Source organism: Phytophthora sojae, assembly GCF_000149755.1.
Source record: "Phytophthora sojae unplaced genomic scaffold PHYSOscaffold_11, whole genome shotgun sequence".
NCBI lineage: Eukaryota > Oomycota > Peronosporomycetes > Peronosporales > Peronosporaceae > Phytophthora > Phytophthora sojae.
In genome coordinates, this window is record NW_009258125.1 from 1,203,506 (window position 1) to 1,226,378 (window position 22,873).

The 22,873-nt window shown below is 51.2% G+C and overlaps 5 protein-coding genes across 5 annotated transcripts; 4 read left to right on the top strand and 1 right to left on the bottom strand.

Moving 5' to 3' along the window:
- Positions 1-4,117: 4,117 nt before the first annotated feature.
- PHYSODRAFT_306226 (hypothetical protein) lies at positions 4,118-4,507 on the bottom strand (the record flags this gene model as incomplete). Its single annotated transcript, XM_009538080.1, has 1 exon — positions 4,118-4,507. One exon carries the CDS (start codon positions 4,505-4,507, stop codon positions 4,118-4,120), a length of 390 nt encoding a protein of 129 aa, XP_009536375.1.
- Positions 4,508-5,374: 867 nt separating this feature from the next.
- On the top strand, positions 5,375-6,276 carry PHYSODRAFT_306227 (hypothetical protein; the record flags this gene model as incomplete). Its single annotated transcript, XM_009538081.1, has 3 exons — positions 5,375-5,396; positions 5,439-5,965; positions 6,016-6,276. 3 exons carry the CDS (start codon positions 5,375-5,377, stop codon positions 6,274-6,276), a joined length of 810 nt encoding a protein of 269 aa, XP_009536376.1.
- A 4,076-nt stretch (positions 6,277-10,352) lies between these two features.
- On the top strand, positions 10,353-12,419 carry PHYSODRAFT_565110 (hypothetical protein; the record flags this gene model as incomplete). Its single annotated transcript, XM_009538082.1, has 1 exon — positions 10,353-12,419. The coding sequence occupies one exon, from the start codon at positions 10,353-10,355 to the stop codon at positions 12,417-12,419; it is 2,067 nt and encodes a 688-aa protein (XP_009536377.1).
- A 3,791-nt stretch (positions 12,420-16,210) lies between these two features.
- PHYSODRAFT_306229 (hypothetical protein) lies at positions 16,211-17,314 on the top strand (the record flags this gene model as incomplete). The annotated part of the gene is made up of 1 exon (XM_009538083.1): positions 16,211-17,314. The coding sequence occupies one exon, from the start codon at positions 16,211-16,213 to the stop codon at positions 17,312-17,314; it is 1,104 nt and encodes a 367-aa protein (XP_009536378.1).
- A 3,572-nt stretch (positions 17,315-20,886) lies between these two features.
- PHYSODRAFT_527575 (hypothetical protein) lies at positions 20,887-22,669 on the top strand (the record flags this gene model as incomplete). The annotated part of the gene is made up of 2 exons (XM_009538084.1): positions 20,887-21,199; positions 21,270-22,669. 2 exons carry the CDS (start codon positions 20,887-20,889, stop codon positions 22,667-22,669), a joined length of 1,713 nt encoding a protein of 570 aa, XP_009536379.1.
- Positions 22,670-22,873: the final 204 nt, after the last annotated feature.

Sequence of the window (22,873 nt, forward strand, 5' to 3'; positions counted from 1 at the left end):
GAGGTACTCTGGTGTTGGTTCCAGCGTCTGCCCAGACTCCACCGCTGCAGTTGCCAGACTACACGAACCTTGGTTTGCCGCTTTGGAGGTTTGCATCCATGACTCAACTCGGACCTTGTCAGCCATGTGTCTGCATTTAAAAAACCAACCCCGTAGCCGAGCAGCCTGGGGGGGGGGGGGAGAGTACGAGTATTCAGCGTCCTTATCACGAGATCATAACCTCCGGCAACATGAATTCCTTTGACTCCTAGTCTGTCAGCTGCACCGAGGAGACGAAAAAGTGTCACGAAACTCGCTGGGTTGAATGTTCACATTGGGGAAGGAAAGACTAGACTAGTAGCCCAAATTACGCTGTGCGGGTCGGCACAAAGTATTCCACTGCCGCCTCCAATTCTGGGAGAACCTCTAGCGCAACCATGGACGAATCCCACGACCGGGGGCCGCGTCACCAGCGTTGATGTTGGCAGCTGGAGCGCATTCTTTAGTAGCTCTCCATGGATGGATTTTGTGACTTGCCACTGTGCGTCTGTTTCCCGTGTCGAAGGCGTATCCATAGTAACTTGCGTATAGCTACGCCGCAGTTTTGCTTTTAGCTGAGAGAGAAGGAGGTGCTGGTCAAACTTCGTGGTTGTCTCTGAGTACAAGACAGTTACTCGGAACCGCCAGATAAAGCTGATTACACTGGCAACACCTGCTCTCCAATACGAATTCGCGACTTCAAAAGAGAAGCTAGTCGCGTCTCCGTCAAATCGATGTTTTGCACATCTTTCGACGTGGCAACCTGAGTTTCAGGGAAAAAAATCTAAGTTTCCGTTCCAAATTCACGTCCTCCATGTGCAGACCTCCAGCCTTCAAGAAAACTACCCCAGGCCAGCTTCGCGATTGGACACGACCAGAAAATGTGGCTGGGTGTACTTGCTAACCCTGTGCAGATTTCGTGGGGGCAGGCCATAGAATTAGAAGCCTCATTCCACCCTCCACAGCGGTGGAGTTTTAATCTACTCGTCAATCTGCGCCGTGGAGCTCAAGCCGGCTGGAGTGCCAATCAGCGGGCAGTCCGGCGATAGAGCCGGCTGACCCAGCGGTCCGGCCAATCAGAGTGCGCCGGTGAGCATCGAGAGCGCTCTGATTGGCCACGACTGGACGACGGCGGAGCCAGTCGTTCCTGGCGACCGGGGCTCCGGTGGACGGCGTGCACCTGGCCGGTGTGCTCGCATGCCACGGCCGGGCAGCTCGGGGGTGGCACCGCGGACCAAGCTGGTTTTCTGCGTCGCTGCGTGCGGCGGCATATTGCGGCGGTTATACCGTCAGCCGGAAGGCGGGGCCCATGGGGGGGGGGGGCCACGGGGGACGTGTTGTCCTCCGCGCCGTTTCCCTGTAGAAACCAGGCCACTGGTGACGCCGTGGTCCCACCTGGAAGTTGATGCCTTACTGGCATGTGCGCGGTCCTGGCCGGTCACCGGGTCGCTGGGCGTGCATCGCGCAGCCCATCCTCAGTACCGCAGTGACGAGCGGAGACATGCTGTATGTCAACGTGGCCTGCGACACAAGGAGCTGGTCTGCGACGTGGGTGGGTGATACCGGCGAAATTCATGGTGCGGCGGGGCAGAAATTGCAGTGTTAAGGCAGCTATACGGAGCGCCTTGGGGAATCAACAGCGCTGCAGGGGCGCTTTACGATGGCCTGCAACATATACGGCAGCAAGGAACGCAGATCTGCTTGGACAAGTGCAGTGGAGAAGACTTCGGTTTTCGGGGAGGGGGAGGCGACGCCGATGGGGCGTAGGGACCGCGATGCTGCCCGTGTGGAATTTTGGCAGAAGTTGCATGGACCGTTTCAACTATGCGGCGGGCGGACGAGATGTATAGGCTCGGAAGCGACGGTGGTATCTAGCTCATTAACTTACTGCTGTAGGATAAAGTGGCTTATACAAACCTCACCATTTGAAACCGTGAAGTTTTAATCTATGCAGGACCTGCTGCTCATACGTGGTTGTTCCGATGATGTGACGAATTTGATCCCACGTCATGTTGTTTAATGCGGTTCCAATGATCTCATCTTCTGCAACCAGCTTTTCTTGGGCCCGCGTCAGGACTAGCCTCCCTTGCTCTGCTCGTGTGGCTGCTATCTTCTTCTTGTATTGTTTGGTTGTTAGTCTCCATCTCCGTTTTCCTGTCCAAGTTAGCGACATCCTCGTGATCCACTTATGAGGAGTACAAATCAGAGGTCCGAAAATACAGTACTATATTGAATTGAGTACGAGATTAGACCGTAATAAAAATTACAATTCAGCAAGGAGAAATAATAAAAGTTGCCGCAATATAAATATACTGCTCTTCAATTTGAGGCATTTCTACAGAAGAAATAAACCACTTTCTGTGCGTCATATGATTACAGAGTCGTTTAGAAACACTTTTTGGGGTGTTGCTTTAGAAAACTTTGCATGGTGGATGCTTAAAACAACCTACCGGTAGTAATACGTGAGGGAGATATATCTGGATCTTGCTATATATCGTAAATCTGGTGTAGTGGATTCCAGGGTTTCACCTTGGTATCACCGCAGTTAAGGGCTCGATAGCATGTCGCGGCGGTGACCCACGCGAGCCACAGGTAATGGGTTCACCGCATCATGACCAGTCAAGCTTCACACAGACACACTTCATAGTGTGTGCACCTGGTTACAGACTAAGCATTTTGTATGATCAACTGCTTCGCGGACCCACTTCGCTTTTTCTTCTACAATTGCCTCAAAGGCGTAATCACTATATCAAAACATTAAGCTCAAGTCCCTAGTGGATTGCCATCCGCTGCCGTCCCCTGATGTGATGTGTTCGGCAGGATTCACTACATCTGGGCGTCATTGATGTTCTGACTTGCGTACATATTGGTTTCTAAAGATGTTGATTGCCCATTATGGTTTTTACTACGCCTTAATCGTTGCGTATGTAGACCTAGCTATCATTTTATGACGTACTTTGCTATGTTTGGCGCCGTGCAACCTTTTTTCATATTAATTGTCAATAATTGGTACAATACTGTATTGTATTGGAATCGTTGATCTTCAATAATAATTGCAAAAATAGTATTGCAAAGCCCAATTATTTATTGGATCGCAATTATTATTTCGGACCTCTGGTACAAATTGTGCGGTGAGGCTGGCTGCCGATGGCCTTGGCAATCGCGCCTTCTAAACATTGCTGTCCAATCGGGATGGGGTTTGTGTCACTGCGCGGAACGAGTGCAGTTCCCGGCTTGTGCGTGAGCATAAACTTCCAGCACCCTTTTGCATCATGTTTGACGTGCATGCTTTGAGACGGGGTTGGCGCTCGAAGCAATCCTGGGAATGCCGAGAGTAGCGACAACGCTACTCGCGAAACTGCGTCGCTTGCTTGGATGGTATTGGGTATTGAAACTTGGCTGAGGACCATTCCACTACTCCAGGTTTGATCCATCTGGGTGTAGCTATCTCCCCGACTCGTCGGAGATCAACTCAAAATTTCCTGCTCGGGGGACTGAATCTCGTATTTTCACACAGATACCTTACGTCATAGACGCGAGAGTCTAGAACACCGTCGATTATAAATTCCCATGCTCATTGCTTAATAATTTCCCCAAGTCTGCCACGGGGCCCTCGAGCAGCGAGGATAAATCACATTCTAGGCCTCCATTTTTCCACCTCGTACGAACCCCGTGACTGAGCTTACATTGATTGCGTAGATTTTCTCGCGCAAGCTCGACACCGTTCGAACTGGATGACGTGCACGCATACTGGAACCAAGTCTCTCCTGAAGCGCGAAGTGATACGCGCTTTCCACGCAGGTAATTGCTTAGGTCTTGGTACCACATGCGAGAAGATCTCCGTACCATCTTCAGCTTGCACCTGGCGGAGGATGTCGCCCGCGTGCTTGATTGTGGTATTCGTTGTGAGCGCCCACGCTTCAACCGTTTTAGCGCCAAGTGCCAACAGCTCTGTCACCACGTTTGGCATGGATAATCCACCTTGGTTTTGGGGGAAGTTCAGCCACTTTGCACTGCAACCAGCCTGCTATAGGAGTTGAAGGCATCGCAAAAGAACTTTTCTACACGAAGTTTTTAATCCGGGCACTTGCTTCCTTGATTAATTCTGTCGATGGCCAAGCATGCCAGGCGCAACGAAGGCAATCTTCGGCAAGATTAGGGCATTAGCGAGCTTGACCCTATCCAGGACAGAATTACTAGCAAGGATCAATCGGCTAGTGAGCGATTCGAAGGCTCTGGACCACGCTGTCTTGAGATCACCCGTCCAGTGACCTAGGTACCGACATTCGGTATCCGTTGGAATTGGTTGTTCGATTGGTGGCCGTGTCTGTGTAGCATCTTCCGCTGCTCCAAGTGGCAACGCTACCGACTTGCCAATGTTGACGTGTAATCCAGAATAGTTAGAGACTTTATTCACCACTTCCAAGACCACGTGTTGTTTATCTCCATTCTCCACGTACACTGCCGTATCATCGGCGTATCCAGCCATTTTCAACTTCGTGACACCATCTACGCCCTGCAGGGAAATACCTTCAAACTCAAGACAGGCCTCTAACATATCGTACAGAACATCGAGAGTAATGATGAAAAGGATAGGGGCCAGGGGGCATCCCTGCCTTATTCCGCTTGTAACTTGAATAGGCTTAGAGGGGTATCCATTGGCCAGGAACGTTGCGGTCGTGTTGGCGTGGAGCTGCTTCAGCATGGTCAGCATTTTGGGCGGGCACCCTTTCGCTTCCAGCAATGCAAACATGAATTCCCTGTCAATTGAGTCGTAGGCCTTTTCGAAATCAAGCAGCAGTGCTTGGGCAGTGCTTCGAGGATCTCTGGAACGCTCCGACGCCGTTGCTGCCTCCTGTAAGTCAATTGCAGTATGAATTATGCGCCCTGGTACAAAGCCACACTGGTTTGGGTGGACCAGTTCCGCGACGCATGACCTCATACGCTGTGTGTAAATTTTCATGAGTACCTTGTAGTCACTATTTAGAAGCGATATCGACCGGAAGTCAAGCGGGTGTGTTGCCTGCGGCTTTTTCGCGATACTGAATATGTAGGTCTCGTTGAACGAAGTGGGGAACACTCCTGATTGAAGCCACATATTGGCAAAGCGGGTCATAATGGGTACAAGTTTATCCTCAAAGTCTCGGTAGAACGAGTTCCCAGCCTGTCCAGCCCCGCTGCCTTGCCACGCTTGCATCGCTTGAGCGCTTCTCGAACCTCGAACTCCGTCATTTCGTCATCCAGCCACCCCAGGTCAATCCGGCTCCAGTTCTGCCGTACTTCATCAATCAGCTCAGCTGGTTTGCAGCCTATCGCAGCCCCTCCATTAAGAATTGGCCTCCAATTTCCGGCCAGTATGTCCATTAAGAGACGACGGAGTGTGTGAGCTCGTCAATGTCATGATCCCTGGGTTTGCCAAGTCCAGCGCAGCGATCTGGATTTTGCTGAGTCTACCGAGGAGGAGCCCAGTGCATCGGTCGTGCCTTCGCTTCACATTAGGCTCGAAAAGTTTGATCCATACGAGGCTGACGGTTTGCCTCAATTCATCGCTGTTGTGGGGCCTCCCATGAAATTTTTAGCGCTGAACGATGCCAGGGGCGAGATAGACGAGAACTGGATTATAAGAAGCTGTCCAAACCTAGAGGAGCTCGCGATGTATGGAGGATACGGGGTGGATATGCGGCTTAACTTCAGCGAGCATCACGCGAACGGCTTACCTCTGCCTGATCTCACGTGCGACTGGCATGATGTTGCAGCTCTGTCAACCCAGTTTGGGGATTCGAACAACCCACTGGCAAAGTGCGCGCGTCGAATGCGAGTGCGTTTGGTGTATCTACTGAATGCATGGATGCTTCCCGACCGCCAAGACTTTGATAATCTTTTGAGTGGCCTTCTGCGAATGCTCGAAGCAAACCAAACTCTGGAGTATCTCGACATCATCACGCCAGTACGTCATTCAAGTGAGCTGTTGCCTCATTTCAAAAACACCACTTGAAGCCTATCAAACGTGCGTTCATTCTCCCACTTGAGAGCAAATTGGCGTTCCTGAGTGTGCTCACTCCTCGCCACATGACTACCAAGACAAGCAAAACGCGGAAGCGTCGTGCTTTGCAAACAATCCGAGGATACTACCAGCTGGACCAGCACGTGCTCTCCAAGTTTTTGCAGTTCGCTGCACCTCGACTTTTGCGGGAGGTGTACCTTCATGGTTCACACGATGATGGGCCGACGGGAGAGTTGTTTGACATTCCCATATAGTCTGCACTGTTGGGCACGATGCAAGTGCGAAATGAAGGAATGGTCGATGACTGGACAGGGTGTCGTAGATTTCAGCCAGAATTAATGAATGTCCGTTATGCCTAGTGAACGTGAAGCTACGGTCGGTGCGCGTATCTCTTCGTTCCAACCATGTGCAGACCGTGAAGTTTCAAGAAATATAAGGGCTTCGTCGAGTGGTGGAAGCTGGACAATGAAGAAAAACCACTTCGAAGTGTGTTTTCTTCATTTTTGTTCGTACTATAATAGCGCTGTTGCTATTTCGATGACTGGAAGTGCCAGCTTGCCGTTTAGGGTCTTGAGATGCTTCACCGAGAGAGAAATTGTTTTACGTGAATTGAAAAGACCACAAAGTTTCTGACAGTGGTTATAGGGATGAAGTCAAAGTTCTGGAAGATCAAGCATGTTAGCTGACAGATGCATAACCTTATTAAAGTTGCTGATAAAAGCACTCGCTGCCTGGCAGGGTCAAGTGAGCCGATTCCTTAGTCGAACAAGCAATTCTTTGATGCCTCTCAATAGGTCTTGCCCCAGTGTCCTTTGCTCTCCAAGGTGGGTTTTTACCGCTCTGCGATGGCGACCCTTGGTTCGCCTGCACTCTCGGTTATCTGTCGCCTCGAGGAGTATACACCTCAGTATACATGATTACGTTTCATAGCCAAAGTGTAACTGATTACATGTACACCAGTGTCGCTTGGTATAACCATCTGAGAACGCGATGGAGCAGCGCTGGGACTTCCTCGCTCCATGGACGGAGGTGCTACGCACTCACATCAAGTACTGTTGGCCTAAGTCGGATGAAGCCATATGGGCCTTCAAGCGACGCTCCCTGGAAGTTTACCCCCCTGCGCGGTTCAAAGACAGTACGACACGTAACTACGAGCGAAGTCTCAGCGAAGCAGCGGAAAACGATTTCTAGGCCACGATCCAGAAGTTTAGAGAAGCTTTGGCTCTACTGGCTGCTGTGGTGCACGTGGACCAATCCGCGTGGAGATACTTGCTGGGGCACCAGTGTGGCGTGGACCTCGGCGTGGAAGGAGAAGAAATATTCGAAGAAGAAATCGCTGTTCTATTCCAACTTTACATGATCAAAGGGGATACACGCTACAGTTTCCCCCAAAACCTGGAACAAGACCTCGTTCGGTGGTTTGGAGTCTACCAACGGACCGAAGCTAGGCAAGAATATCTGGACGCGTTACAGAAGATTTCAGATCTGGCTGGTAATTTACCGCTAGACAAGCCTCGTGTTGACATCAAAGTCCCGGCGCGACTGCTTTCGCTGAGACGAGTGACCCCTCGGATGGGGTGAGGGCGCTGCAAGCCATTTGGAACGCGGAAAAACTGGTCACAGCGGAGTGGGAGATATACGACTGGAACATGGAGAATAAAGTTGAGTCTGGATCGCTGCGCTGCACTTTCGTGATGGAGCCGGTGATTTTGGACTTTGGAGAGAGGGGGACGCCCTTTGAGTACGTCGAGTTGGTGATTGCATTGGTGCAGGAGAATGTGTGGTTCTCTCAAGTTTCCTTGTGGATGGGCCAGCTGGGCATGCTGTATGAAGTCAAGGGAACTTCGAAGCTGACTTTCGGAGAGCTAATGATGGCCCTCTTCAACACTCCGCAGCAACCGTATCCGATGAATAGGATCTTCGCCTCGGACGGCAAAGCTGAACGTGAATCGTCTCCACTTCAGCTTGGTACGATTGATTTGGACTGTGACCACGCCCTGCGCTGTCGTGATTTCCAGTCCATGTGCTCGGCTATTGTGGCCAACCAAACGGCCAAAAATGTATCTATGCATCTGTGTATCAGCACGAAGTACGCTACCAATAGTGGCGAAAGCTGGAAGTGGCTGGCCTATGCCTTCTTCTCCAAGCGAGCTCGTGAATACTCTTCGCTCGAATGTTTGGCTTTCACTTCCGTGGACAGCATGACCGTCGAGGACATGGAAGCTTTCAGCGCTATCGTAGCATCGTAGCATCGGAGCATCGGAGCATCCAGAGGAGGATCTGTGTGGGACTTCCAGAGGCCGAGTGGAAGAACGAGAAGCGACACTGAAAGCCTACAGTGAGATTCATTGGGATCTTGACGACCAAGGTCAACCATGGACGGATTCCATTCCGATATCACTGGACAAGCCTATTCCATCCGTTCGAACATTCAGCGACGATGGAGAGAGTACGCTGGTGAATGTGATGATTCCTGGCTTTGGGTGGTGCCAAGTTCAACGAAGCGACCTCGTGTTCGCGCACACAACCTCAGTGAGAGCGAGCTCGCGTGGAGTAACATCACTTACGCTTTCATTCCCGTGCCCGTGCGAAGTTGACCATGAGGGGCTTCCAAAGTTTTTAGCAGCGGTCGGTCGTCCGTTAAGGTTTCTCTCACTGAAAGAAGACAGTCTGCAACTGGATGACCGCGTGATTTTCCAGTGTTGCCCGAACTTGGACGAGTTCGCTCTATGCAGACACCGGGTTGAGGCGCGACTCAGCTTTTGCGACTATCGGGCAACTCACCAAGGACTGCCAGAGTTGGGCTGTGACTGGGACGATGTTCGTGTCTTGTTGACAAGACTAACCGACAACAGTAGCCCACTCGCACAATGCGTTCGACGGCTTCGACAGCATCTCTACATTTGGATGGGTGACTGGGACAGAGAAAATGGGGCTAACGAAGCAACTCCTCAGGACGCGATTAACGTGATACACCAAATGCTGGAGATAAACAAAAGCCTGGAGTACTTCGACGCAGTCGCTCCGATGGGCTACCTCGGTGATGTGTCTGGCTTAAGAAAACATCATCTCAAGCCCATGATGCGATTGTTGAAGCTGCCGATTGACGCTAAAGTTGCGCTACTGAGTGTGATTTTCCCGCAGTATGCAAAGGAGTCAAGCAGGAAGAGGAAACATGAAGAAAATATTTCACTCTCTTCGTTGGGTAGGTTGGATGAGAATCTGCTGTCGAAGATTTTCCTGTTTGCAGCCCCTCCGCTTCTTCGTCGAGTCTATTCCTCTTTCCTTCAAACCAACTCGCGACACATGGGAATACTCTGTTCCCGTGCCGATTTGAATTCACACCAATTCTAGTGAAACTTCTCGTCGTAGCATTATAGTGTACCTACCGCTGTGTTATCAATTATTTTTTCACTTGTGAAAATCCACGGATTGGCGTTTAACTGTGTATATCGCCCCCTTCATCCAGGCCACGGGATCTTATTGGAGCAGGCCTTCAAGCAACTAATATCATCTACTCTAGCGGCCTGGCTTCGTTTTGCTGTGGCCAAGGCAACGTGCCTGCAACGATCCAACTGAAGCTCTTTGAATTTGAAGACGTGAAAGCTAACAAAAAGAAGTGGTTTTGAGTAGTAGGCCAGCACCTAAGGTTCATGAAGCCGTACCTGTCGTGCTTCATCGATGGGTGGCCTTGATGTTGGCATTCGGTTTCTCCAGCCGCTGAGTACTGGACCAGTGTTCTGTCGGATTTGATGGCATAACCGCTGGGTGGAGGTCTTTTGCTGGTCGTTGCAGTTGGTCAAGCTTACCAAGACAGAGGATTATGCGGCCATTCATCCGATTGTGGAGTGCATACTTCGGGAACTTCAAGCCCGCGTACTCGAACTTGTCGCGGGCGGTGGGCAGATAAACCTCCAGGCGACGACGGCCGATGTCCCAGACTTCCTCCTCGCGCTCGGGCCAGCGGTAGCTGATCCGGTTCCGCAGCACCGAGCACCGAGCACCACGGGGATAGCAACCCCCAGCGGTGCTGCCGTGTCATTATTGCCGATTTTTTTTTTGACTGGATAAAACACCAAAATGATTATCTGGTGAATGTTGATTGAATGTTACGCCAATGAGTAAAAATAAATTATCCAATAATTATTTTACAAATATTAATAAATTACCCAATAATTTTAGGGCCCGCCATGCTTACTTCTGTAAGTATTGAACCACGGAGCTAAGAATTGCTAATGCTCCTTCGGACTCGCCTCGTCGCAAAATGGCTTTATTTTGGTTCCCACACTAACTGCATTTTAACACTCTCTTCGTTTTACAGTCTGAAATGATGGGTACGTCTGCTGGGTTCCCGCTATTCACTGCCGTCGCTCTGGTCTGCCGCGAGTGTTTACCGTCCCGGCGCGGTGATCTTCCTCATGTTGCTCGCAGCATCGACGAGTTCGTGGACGTTGTCTCGCTCCAGTGGACAGTGGCTACGGGCTACGCGCACACGCCAAGTCTGCGCCTGGTAAAGTTTCTGAGTGCGCGAGAGCAAGCCAACATGGATACAAGCTACAAGTGGTCCATTCTCAATGACGCAGCGGCATCGGCTGCTGCGCAAGGAGACTTGGAGACGTTAAAATGGCTCGCGGAGTACTATTGTCCTAACCGCTTCCTTACCAAGACAGTCAGTGCAGCAGCAGCTGGAGGACACCTGGGCATCTTGAAATGGCTACATTCCCACCACCGGGATCTCGGATATTGGGGCGGCATGGAGATGGGTGGAGCGATCTGGAAGCAGGATGTTGAAGCTGTAGAGTGGCTGAAAGCTAATGCCGCACCCCATCAAGAGTGCGCTGCCAAGTTGATGCTCGTGGCTGCGGCGCAAGGAGATCAGGGCCTGGTGGAATGGATACACAGGTTGTATGGAGTCAGTGCTGACGGCGCCAAGAGGACGGCGCAGGACAAGTATCACTGGGAGTTAGCACAGTGGGTTGTCATGAATTGTGAGCTGGAGGATCGCTCCGTGAACTTCGATCGCGCTGCAGGAGATGGTTGCCTGTGGTTTTTGAAGTGGGCGGTGCAAGATGGGTACGCTCGGCCAGGAGATCGAACGGTGGGGGTAGCAGCCGATCACGGTCGAATGGAGATCGTGCAGTGGTTGCATGACGACTTGGGTGAGCGTCGTATGGGTGCTGCGTTTGAGAAGGCTGCCCAGAACGGAGATCTGGCGATGTTGAAATGGCTACATGAAAATAACTGTCAAGGTTGCACTACTGCAGCAATGGATGGCGCTGCGAGGAAGGGTTTCCTGGAAGTGGTGCAATGGTTGCACTCCAATCGAAGTGAAGGCTGCACAAAAGCCGCCATGGATCGAGCAGCGCAGAACGGGCACTTGGACGTGGTGTCATGGCTACACGAAGATCGCACGGAGGGATGTACTACTCAAACCATGGACAAAGCTGCGAGCTTTGGGTTTCTGGAAATTGTGCAATGGCTACACGTTCATCGTAGTGAAGGATGCACTTTTGCAGCGATGGATAGTGCTGCGGAGAGTGGCCATTTGGATGTAGTCAAGTGGCTGAGTGCGAACAGAACGGAGAATTGCACGACGACCGCGATGGATACATCTGCAGCCAGAGGCAACCTTGAGATGGTAAGATGGCTACACTACAACCGGACTGAAGGCTGCTCTGTTGCTGCCATGGATCGAGCAGCAGCGAATGGACACCTTGACGTCGTCAAGTTTCTCCACGAGAACCGAAGAGAGGGCTGTACCAACGCAGCAATGCATCGCGCTGCCGTCGGTGGCTTCCTAGAAGTGGTGAAATATCTTCATGAAACCCGAAGCGAAGGATGCACAGCTGCGACGATCGACATGGCTGCATCTCGAGGCCAACTGGAGGTTGTAAAGTTCCTACACATAAATCGAAATGAAGGATGCAGCACCGAAGCGATGGATTCAGCAGCAGGGAGGGGTTATCTCGACGTTGTGAAGTTTTTACACTATGAACGTACGGAAGGCTGCACGACGCGCGCAATGGATAGCGCGTGCAGCGCCGGCCATCTCGAAGTTGTCCGATGGCTTCACACACATCGAAGCGAGGGCTGCAGCCCCGCGGCAATCAAAGACGCTGTGTCTCGCGGCAACTTTGAGATTGTCATGTTTCTGTATGCAGAGCGGCCACAAGACTTTCGGTTTCCTTCAGCGTGCATCTTGTCGACTTCTCGCCTGGAAATCATGGAGTGGCTGCTTCTCCACTGCCAGCATGAGCTCGGAGGCTGCGAGTTTCTAGCAGATCGATCAAATTGGCATTTCAACGAGTGGCTTCGAGCGAGAGGGTTCCGCTTTGTCAGTCAGAGTGATTCCTTGGTTTGCTGGAAGTGGCGGGTCACGAGTGGTGGTGCTGCCTAGAGACTACAATACATGCGTGTGACGTACACTGGATTTACAGCGTATTAATAACTATGCATTAACATTTACGGACTACTTCTTGAAGTATGAGAGTAGCCGAGTAACCCCGCTGCCACGCGTAGCGTAACCTGGTTATTTCGTGACGGTGGAGGGGCTTGAGCAACGGTGGGAGTTCCTGAGGCGGTGGACGGACGTACTACGCGGGCGAATCGTCTACAGGGCCCCGGAGGATGGCGAGGGTGACTGGGCGGACAAGCGACGCTTCCTCGCAGTGTACGCTCCAGTGCACAATGTGGCAGGGAAAAAGCTGGATGCCAAGAAGCAGGAGTTTCAGGAGGCTTTGGCGCTGTTGGCTGCTGTGGGCCACGTGGATAATGACGCGTGAAGATTTTTGCTCAAGCATCACTGTGACGTGGATCTAGGGGTGGAGGGCGATGAAATTTTCGAGGAAAATATTCCTGTTCGGTTCCAGCTTTATCTGCTCAAGAGGGGGACGGAATGCGCGTACTTAAGTATCCCAAAAAGTTAAACGACGGCCTCGTCCGGGTACATTGCAGCGAGCAGATGCAAGCGAGGGGTTTCTGGAAACATTGCAGCGAATTGCAGATCTTGCTGGTAATTTACCGAAGGACAAGCCTGGCGTGGACGTGGTGATCCCCGTAAAAGTGTAATTTTCGGCACCAGAGATTAATCAAGACCAAGATCTGAAGCCGCGAGATCTGAAGCCGCTGGAGAATATTTGGACTGCTGAATTGAAGGTGCACGAGGAGTGGGAGACGTTTACTGGAACTACGAGGGACGTCGACGTTCAGCCAGGGTCGCTGTGTAAATTTTGGAGAATCTCGTATTACACATCGCATGGTGGACTTGGTGATGAGTCCAACCCTCTCGTACCTGTGCATTTCAGTTTGATCGACAGCCTTCGAGAAGATGCGTTTGCGGCAACACTCAAGTTCGGGAGATTGATGTGGTGCATCTTCGACAACGAGCGTCGTCCTCGCCAACGTGCCTACACGGGCTACCACGTGGATACTCCATCGAGTGATACATCCCCACCACAAACACTCGGCTCGGTCGACCTGCATTGTGATTTCAATACTAGTAGCACGTTTGAGGCGATGTGTTCGGCTATATGCTCGGCTATGGTGACGAACAAGAGCACCAAAAAACTTTGCATGTACATCTCGATGCCAGCCGATAGGATCAATCATGCTGAATGCGTACGCAAATGGAAATGGCTCACTTACGCCTTTTTCTCGAATCGAGCTCGCCAGTCCTCAGCACTCGAGTCGCTAGTACTTGCTTTCCATGACAGTTTGGCGGTCGAATACGCCGAAGCCTTTGCGTCGATCTTGACATCGGACCACCCAGACGAAGATCTTTGCGGCTGTCCAAGTCCCACATAGAGATGCAACCCTGATGGAAGGAAGCCCCGTTTACTGGCGGCTTACGAGCAGTGGTCAGGCGAGCGAGGGCGTTGAGCCGCTGTTTTTGACCACGCCATGCTCAGTTTGGCCTTTTACGGGGGTAGCGAACTGGTCAACGCAGTGGTTCCGGGCTTTGGGGGATGTCTGGTCAAACGTAGTGATCTCGTGCTTTCTGAAACAAAAACGACGCCAACAGCTGCTCATGGCGGCATCTGCTCGCTGTTCCTGGAGTTTAACGACGCTTTCATTTTTCATTTCAAGGTTGAGGTTAGATTGAGTTCATTTATCCTAACTAAGATAACGACCGACGCATCCACCGTCAACACCGAGCTCATATCTCCCGATGCCCCGCCGAATAGTTGAAACGGTCTACTCGACTTCCGTCGATTTGGTACCGCGGACAGCGAACGCGGTCCCGCTGCTCCTTCAGCAGCGCCTGCCCTCCGAAGCTTGAGTTCTCCACTGCATTTTCCTGGACCGACTTGCGTTCCTTCTTCCCAATGTGTTGCAGGCCACCAGCGAGCGCCCCAGCAGCGCTTTATGCGGCGACGTGTCGTCACCTTCCCCGAGTCAGCCGTATCTGGGTCTCTGCCACTGCGATTTTCTTCGCCCCGCCGCGCCATGAGTGCACCATGAGAGGACCACCCCGTCGCAGCCAGCTCCATGTAGCGTAGGCCACGTTGACTGACAGCATGCTCCCGCGCGTCACTACGAGTGCTGTGGAGGGTGTGCGCACGTTGGAGTGCCGCACCCGACGATCTGGTGACCTGCCAGTATCGCACGCAACCTTTGTAGGCTATGACTACCAGGAGGGCCCACGGCGTCACCCGTGGCCTGGTTTGTAATGGGAACGGCGCGATGGGCTACATGTAGACCACCGTGGACCCCCCACAGGCCCCGCCTTCCGGCTGACGGTCAAAAGACCGCCGCCATACGCCGCCGCACGCAGCGACGCAGAAAACCAGCTTGGTCCGCGGCTTCACCCCCGAGCTGCCCAGCCGTAGGTGCATGCCTTTCGCTGGAGCTCCGGTCGCCAGGAAGCAAACAGTCTCTTCCAGCGCTGGACTGTAACTGGAATGACGTTGGCGCAGTTGTGCAAAGCTTAATTCACCGATTGCGAAATGTGCTCGACGTCTGCGGCTCAACTTGCTACGCCATCGGCGCCCTATCGAAGACGTAGAGGTCGAAAAACTCTCGAAGATGCTGGAGGTGAACCATTACCTCGAATGCGTTGACGTGGTTGCACTGCCCAGTGAATCTACGGATATCCATCGACTGAGGAAGTATCATCATACTCGCGTTAGCCGAGCTCTTAAACTCGCGACAGAGTCGAAGGTTGCACTCCTGAGTGTGTTTTCATCCTCCGATCCGTTGAACTCGTTGGGAAGCAAAAGGAGGCGTCCGAAGTCAGGGTCTGTCGCAACATCAAACTGCAGGCTGGATGCACATGTGCTGTCCAATGTCTTCGCGTTTGCTGCTACTCCCGTACTCCGTCAAGTATACGTCCGCTTGCCGAGGGATGAAGATGACGAATACCAGCCCGAAGTACACATTCGATGGCTTTCCGCCCTTTTCGTGGAGAGACTATGAAAAATTAAACGCCAAGAGTTTCGACAAGTGCTGTCTAAATGCCACTTTTTCCGCCAGCGCTGTAGATGTAGTAGCGCTGTATAAGAACGTAGTGGCATTTTGCCAGGCTATAGTCACGTTATGATAACAAATAACGGGATGTAGCCATTGTCCAGATTTTATTTTTTCCACCACACGTCAAAATCTGCGCCCACTCCTACTCATTTTTCGCTTTTCTGGGGATTATTGGCCCCCTGGTGCGATGCTCAAGAACCGAGTCACGCGCACGGGCCCGAGTGCGGTCGGTTACTACGCATCGAACTGCCTATGCGGAATACCGCCGAAGAGGAAGACTTCCGACCAAAATTCCAGAAAGTAAGGGAGGCCATGGCACTGCTGGCTGCTAGCAAGCGTGGATCGTGCGGCGTGGAGGTATTTGCTGGAGAAAAAAGTGTCTCGTGGAGTTTGGCGTCGATGGGGAACCGGCGTACGAGGAGAAAACTCCAGTTCAGTTTGTGGTAGTCCTGGACCACCAGAGCCAAATCAACCGTATCCGTGACTTGTGTGACGTCGCGACGCACGAATTCGACTTGGTTTTCTTCTTTGGGGTGCACCAGCGGCTCCACCCCACAGCTGAATATCTGGAGACCTTAAGGGAAATTGCTGCGATTGACCAACATTTATAGGGGGTTGACTTGGAGGCTCATGTGTGGGTGAAACTTTCTGTTTCCATGGAGAGCGACGGTGCCACCAGAGCCCGGAGAATGGCGATGCACATTTGTTATGGAGCCGATGATGGCAAGATTGGGTACCCTCGGTCTGAACATGGGCCCAACACTTGCAGTTTTGCTAGACCGGAACATTTGGCTGTCTCTACTGGACCTTTGTTTGGATGACTATTCCATTCCCTATGAAGAATCTTACGGCCAGCTTCTTTCAAGTGTGTTTAGCAGTACGCGCCGACCCCCAGACACCGCATACACGAACCACCGTTTTGGTGTTGGCCTCACAGATATATACGATACTTCTCCGCTCCAGCTGGGCGAGATTGACAAATTGTGTGGCTCCGACCTGCTGCTTCGTGATGTTGGAGCGTTGTGTTCTACCGTTGTACAAACGCAGATGACAAGGCAGCTATCGCTAGACTTGTCCACGGAAAGAGGAGACCACGGAAACAACTCCAAGTGGTGGGTATGGCTCGCTTACGCTCTCTTTTCGAACCGAGCTCGAGCGCTCTCGTCTGTGGAGTCGGTGGACTTGATCATTTCTAGCATGACTGTGTCGGACATGTCAGCGTTTACATTCATTCTGGCGTCCGATCACCCGGAAGAAGACTTGTTTGATTCGACACCTGGTCCAGCGAAAGCGAGAGATGCAACACTAAAAGGTGGTTCACGTATTCGATGTGTGCTGGGTGATCTAAGCGATTCAACCAATGTTCGAACCATCACGGTGGACGACCCAGTACCATTCATTCGGACCTTTAGCGACGATGGCAAGAGCACGAGGGTTGACGCTATCGTTCCTGGATACGGCCGATGTCTAGTGCGACGGCGCGACTTGGTGTGCGACGATGAAATCAGCAGCAGAGACAACACGGTTGATAGCGGTGGAGGAGTGACCTCTCTCAGACTCCGATTCGACAAGAATCCCCTGTTAGTTACGGACGGTTTGACTCTCTTCTTTGGTGCTATTGGGTCTTCGCTCAAACGGTTAATGTTGGATGCACCGAGAGATGACTTATCATCAATTATCAAGTGTTGCGCAAGTCTAGAGGAGTTGTCATTGTCTGGAGGAGTAGTAGATGCTCGACTGAATTTCTGCTGCTTTTACGCGAATGGAGAACCTTTACCAGAACTGGGATTCCACTTCGGCTATTGCGGCGGTTCTTGCAGATAACGACAGCCCCCTTAGCAGGTGTACACGCCGGGTACGAGCTCGCATAAATCATTCAGGAGACCTCGAGCATCACGTTACAACCGATTTGGGGACAAGTACCTGGCATATCGCGAAGTGGTTGTCCACCCTTGCTACGAGCACTATCTGCCAATGTTCAGGCGCCACCATCTCAAACCGATCTGGCGCGCGGTTGAACCGTTACCGCGTGGGAGAAAAATCGCGCTCCTCAGTACGGCAACTGAACCAGAAATGAGCATCAAACGACGAACCGGAGCAAAACTGACGAAGCCGCTGAACCAGCACGTGCTAACAAATATTTTCGAGTTTGCAGCGGAGCCTGTGCTCCGAGAAGTCTACTTTCGCATTTCACGCCGTATCATGGACGAGCTTCTCTACGATGATGAGCCCGTCTAGATAACTATTTGGTTTTGTTGCAGATGTATGCACGACCAGACGTGATGCTTCAATGCGTTTGTTTTCTAAAAGTTTTTGTTTGTTTGTTTTGGTTCACTATATCATAACCTCCAAGACATCCAGTACAGCAAAAACCGTTAACTTAGTCCCGGTGCTGCGGTATTTGGATGATGGGCAGCAAGTATTGACTGCCATGCTGCGGTGTTGTTACTGGCTTGGCCGCACCACGTCGGTGTTTACTGAGGCGCTGAGATTGTCAGAAACGTTATTGGGGCTTACTGTGTTGAGGGGTGGAGAGCACGGCATGCCGTTAAATATCTACTGTAAATGAAGAAAAAGTGCCCTAGGCGTTGTTGTCTTATACAATATGCAAGCATCGAAGGCGCATAGCAAAACTACAAAACTGATCATTGAAGTAGCGCGTTGTAGCAGGCAAATACGCTCGAGTCGGACCTCCTGCGTCCTAAACAACGTCAATGTTGCTGGGTGGAACAGGACATTACTACTGACAACACTTGTAGCTCAGTGCTTATTCGTGACCACAGGAACCCTTGGACACTGTCTGTGGCGTAAAATGCTGGTGCTCATCAGTACCAACAAATTGCTGTGCATGGATGAACTGTGGCTCGCGCAATACAAGAGGGGCCACACCTGTTGTGCTATCGTTGCGCAGGCATGTATTTTATTCCTCATAATAAATTGTATCGTAACTTTTGCTCTTGGGTATGTATTTTATGCGTTACCGTTGCCGTGTTATCGTTGAATGTAATGTATCTGTCCCAGCGCTCAGCTTTCCTATGATCTGGAAGCACGTTTTATTTTCAGTTGTTGATGCTGGCTATCATTACTTCAGGAAAACTGTCCGTCGAGATTACTGCATCCCATACATGTACACATATCGACTGGTCGCTTATAGTATACCATACAAATGACAGATTTCGGTTCTATAATGAAACCAAGTCAAACGAATCGGCCCTTAATTGGCAAGGGCTGTCGCTGTTGTTCAGTAACCCATACTGCGTTTATTTCAGTGGGCTACAAGGTACTGAATAGCCAATCAACTCAGCAAAATCACAAGCTTTTCATCGATACCAGCTGTGTACTCCTTTAGCGTAGATCAAAAGTTACAGACGAAAAAGTTGGACCCCTCCAAAATTGGCCCGAGATTGGCCATTTCCCTTACATACAGCATTAGGACAGGTTGAACGTAGCATGTACTTCTATATAGTTCTATGAGGCTCTATGTGTAGATAGTTTGCTTCCCAAGAAAAACAATAAAAACAGATCGACCTGTACCAGATAAATGCAGAGTCAACGGTTTGCCTTAGTTTTGCATCTATAATTGACCGTTGTTGTTGATGCATGTAGCACAGGCACAGTGCCATCGTGCCAAGCTGCAATAAAACGGCGGGTTCCAAGCGCTAGTCTCACCGGGTAATGAATTCTACAGCTTCAACAGGCTGCATCAGCATTGATACTCGCGAATCGGGGAAAAAACTTCTCGTCAGGTACTTTTGGTTCGTCTGTAGCAACAAAGTCACCTCGATGCAAATTTAGCGTTTTGAAATTGTGTACGCTCGGCTCTTCTCGAGATCGAACATTTGGTGCATAACCTAGGGTCAAAAACAAAATACGCGGTTCGCTTTCCATCTCACTAAACTCCGATCCAGAGGAGCTCCACACGCTGCCTTGCTGGTGGGAACTCACAAAGAGTTCGGTCTCATTCAAAGTGGGAATCGCTTGCGCTAGTTCCGCTAAGCCACATGAGCGTAGAAAGCATCGAGGCATGTACTGCTGTGCTTGAAGCTGATCATCCTAAAGAGATTCTCCTCAATTGTCCACGCAGTGTCGCCGAAGGCGACCCCACCATAGGATATTGCGGGGCCGCAGGGCCCGCCCCGACCTCTGTATTACTAACCTGACATTGAGAGTAGTGCAGCGAGCCGACGAGGCGAGCGGAACGGGGGCGCGTACACACCTAGTAGTTTTTACCTAAACTGACCGCCGCGTAGCGGCGGCGCTCGGCTAGTTGTATGGGATGCACACACTATAACACGTAGGCGCGGCATGTTAAGGCATGTACATTTGGTAAGGATAATACATACAAAAGTCTCCATAAACAGGATTAAAAAATAATGTATAAGTATGTAGATGACGAGAAGTATAGCATGCAGTTTTGTGATGCACAATTGTACTTACCACAGGCAATACTAAGAAAAAGTGCTATCGTGACTTTGATATGGTGGTTAATATGCAATCTTTCTTTTGCCATACATGTTTTGCCATATTGTTGCAAATTATACATAGCAACCTGTACGGCAAAGGAAAGGCTGTAGAAGTTAGCCTACCTGGGGAGTTATGTAGGATATTCTGCGCATCTTCAATACAAATCGTAAAGCAATAGAGCTTAAAACAATACGGTCCTACTCACGGTCAATGCGTACCCAAACAACCCCTTGTATCTGGAGAACAAAAAAAAGAACTACCGCGCTTGCGCTTGGGGATCGGTTCGCTTCGCTCGCAGGGTATTATGTACCATGCCTGTTTTACATCAAATATGAAGTATATACCGATAGCCTTACGTCCTCGCGCAACATGCAGATAAGGTTGAAACCGTATACTTGGATACTCTATACCGGTAGCCCTGAACGACATTGGGTCGCTCCTGAAACATCAAAGTACTAAGACATCATTTCAGCAAATGCCGGGGCGTTGGGCTTTTGGTCAAATAAACCTTTGTGTCAGAGCTATCATCCGCCAGAGATTCATAACCAAGTAGCCTTTTTACACTGATCTCTACGCATAGTTTTCTCCTAATATAGTCAACTGGGTCCAACCAACCACATGGCCGTTCTTTTACTTATCCACAGGACCAAATTTGGTGAATTGAGGTTTCAGGTGCGACACATTATCGAGACAGTGATAAGTTCATGGCCATGTCTAAATCCCCATCATTCTTGGAGCCGTATGGTTTCGAACAATGCGACGCTCAGTCGGTCAAGGCTGTGTCAAGCAACCGCTGACCAACAGCGGGAATCACGACGGGATGAATACAGAACAACACACCCGTACTATTCATAAACACCAAGTCAATAACGGCGCCCTTCGTCAGCCCCTCAACACTCCAACTCACTTCCGAATTTGCCAACAAGAGGCCAATGCGTCTCTACCAGCTCTTCGCCCTAGCGGCCATCGTCTCCCAGGCCTCGGAAGCTTCCGTCAAGACCCGACTGAATGGCTGGTTCAAGTGCACCGACTTCACCTTCTCCGATGAAGGAAGCTCGACTGGGCAGTACACGGAATGCGCCACCTTCAGTGCGCCCTTGTGCTACCCTGGCATCTGCAAGACGCCAAAGTTCGCCGACCCGACCATCGACGTCTTCGTGAAGCGCATGCCGGCAACCAACGGCGACCCAGAGACCGCTACGAACGTTTGGTTCCTCGAGGGAGGCCCCTCTTCGTCCACTAACAGTAAGTGTGCTCGGTATGGTTTTCGTATTTTGTGGTATTTTTCTGACGTGGCTGTGGCTGTCATTTCCAGTGGAATTGGTGATGATTGACGTTCTCACTCAACTAAATGGTACCGCGAATCTCTACACTATGGACTACCGCGGTCTTGGTCGCAGCACGTATCTGGACTGCATTGCCGCGCAGTCTACCACCACGGGATCTCCGTACGGTAAGGAGTTCGCCTCATCGGAAGTTCCGGATTGTGCTCAGGAACTCGAGAATAAGTATGGTGACCTCGCTGCGTTCTCGGTTACAAGCTCGGCCACGGACTTGGCGACTTTCATTGCCAAGTACACGAATAACGCCAGTACCATCGTGTACGGCTCCAGCTATGGAACTCTATTCGTGGAGCGCTTGATGCACTTAAACCCCAAGAAGGTGACGGGATACGCTTTGGACGGCGTCGCCACAGCGTCCGGAGCTTCAGCGGACAAGTTCTTCTACATGTCCAAACGGGATATCGACTTTGGTATTGTGGGCGATCGCTTCTTAGCGTTGTGCGATGAGGACGCAACCTGCAGCAGTCACTTCAAGGAGCCAAACACGGTGCCAACAACCCTTCGAGGGTTACTCGCGGACTTTGACAAAGATCCGAACTCAACTTGTGCCAGTCTATTGAAGAAGTTGAAATACTACGGAGAGTTTGCACCTTCGGGTGCACTTACGCTGATTTTTGGCACGATGCTGGTGGATGCGGAGCTACGAAAGCTCATCCCCCCGGTCGTTTACCGCATGAAACGCTGTGAGGCCAAGGACGCTGAAGTTCTGAGCCAATTCATCGCCTACTACAACACGTACGCCAGCTCAACATCCCAGGACGCCGCTTTTGAGTCCACGCTACTTACCAGCCTCCTCTATTTCTCGGAGATGTGGGAGCGCCCGCAGCCTTCGCAGGCTGAAATGGACAAGCGGTTCAAGAACGCTCTCATTTCAGCTGGGGTATTCGTGAATCAGCCCGAGCTGTACTGCGCCTTCTCCAAGGAAAAATCCAAGTCGTGTGATGAATTCAACGTCGGCAACTATCCTGCGAAGCCCATCATCTACAAGCGCGATCAGTACTGGAACAAGACCGCCACGATCCCCAGCCAGGCCAGCGTTCTCCTCCTCAGTAGCAAGATGGACGCTCAGACGTTGCACGAGTACGCCGAGGCGTTGCTGGACACGCTGGACGGAGACCAAAAGGAGATGGTCACGTTCAACACCTCCATCCACGGAACGATCGTGTATACCCAGCTCGATTCTGGTAGTACTTGTGGCGCAAAGCTTCTGGCCTCGTATGCCAATAACAAGGGCAAGCTCAACGGATTGGACAAGTCTTGCGTGGACGAAGTGCCGGCGTTCAATCTGACTCTCCCGGTCGAGTACCAAAACGCCTACTTCGGTACCGACGACGTGTACGATGGCGCCTACAACGCCAGTCTAACCCAGTGATTTTCAGTACAAAGTCTCTGGGGATGGACAACACCTTTTTAGGTAGTGGCAGGCTATCTACACATAGAGGTGACAAAGTCTGCGTTTGAGGCTCAAGCTTAGAGAGTTTGCTAAGATAGAGCTGTCGTTCTGAGGTAGCGGGTAGAGCGTCTGGGTTCGGCGTTGTCAGTCTGAATAGAAGCGCTTCTGCTTTCTGGAATTTCG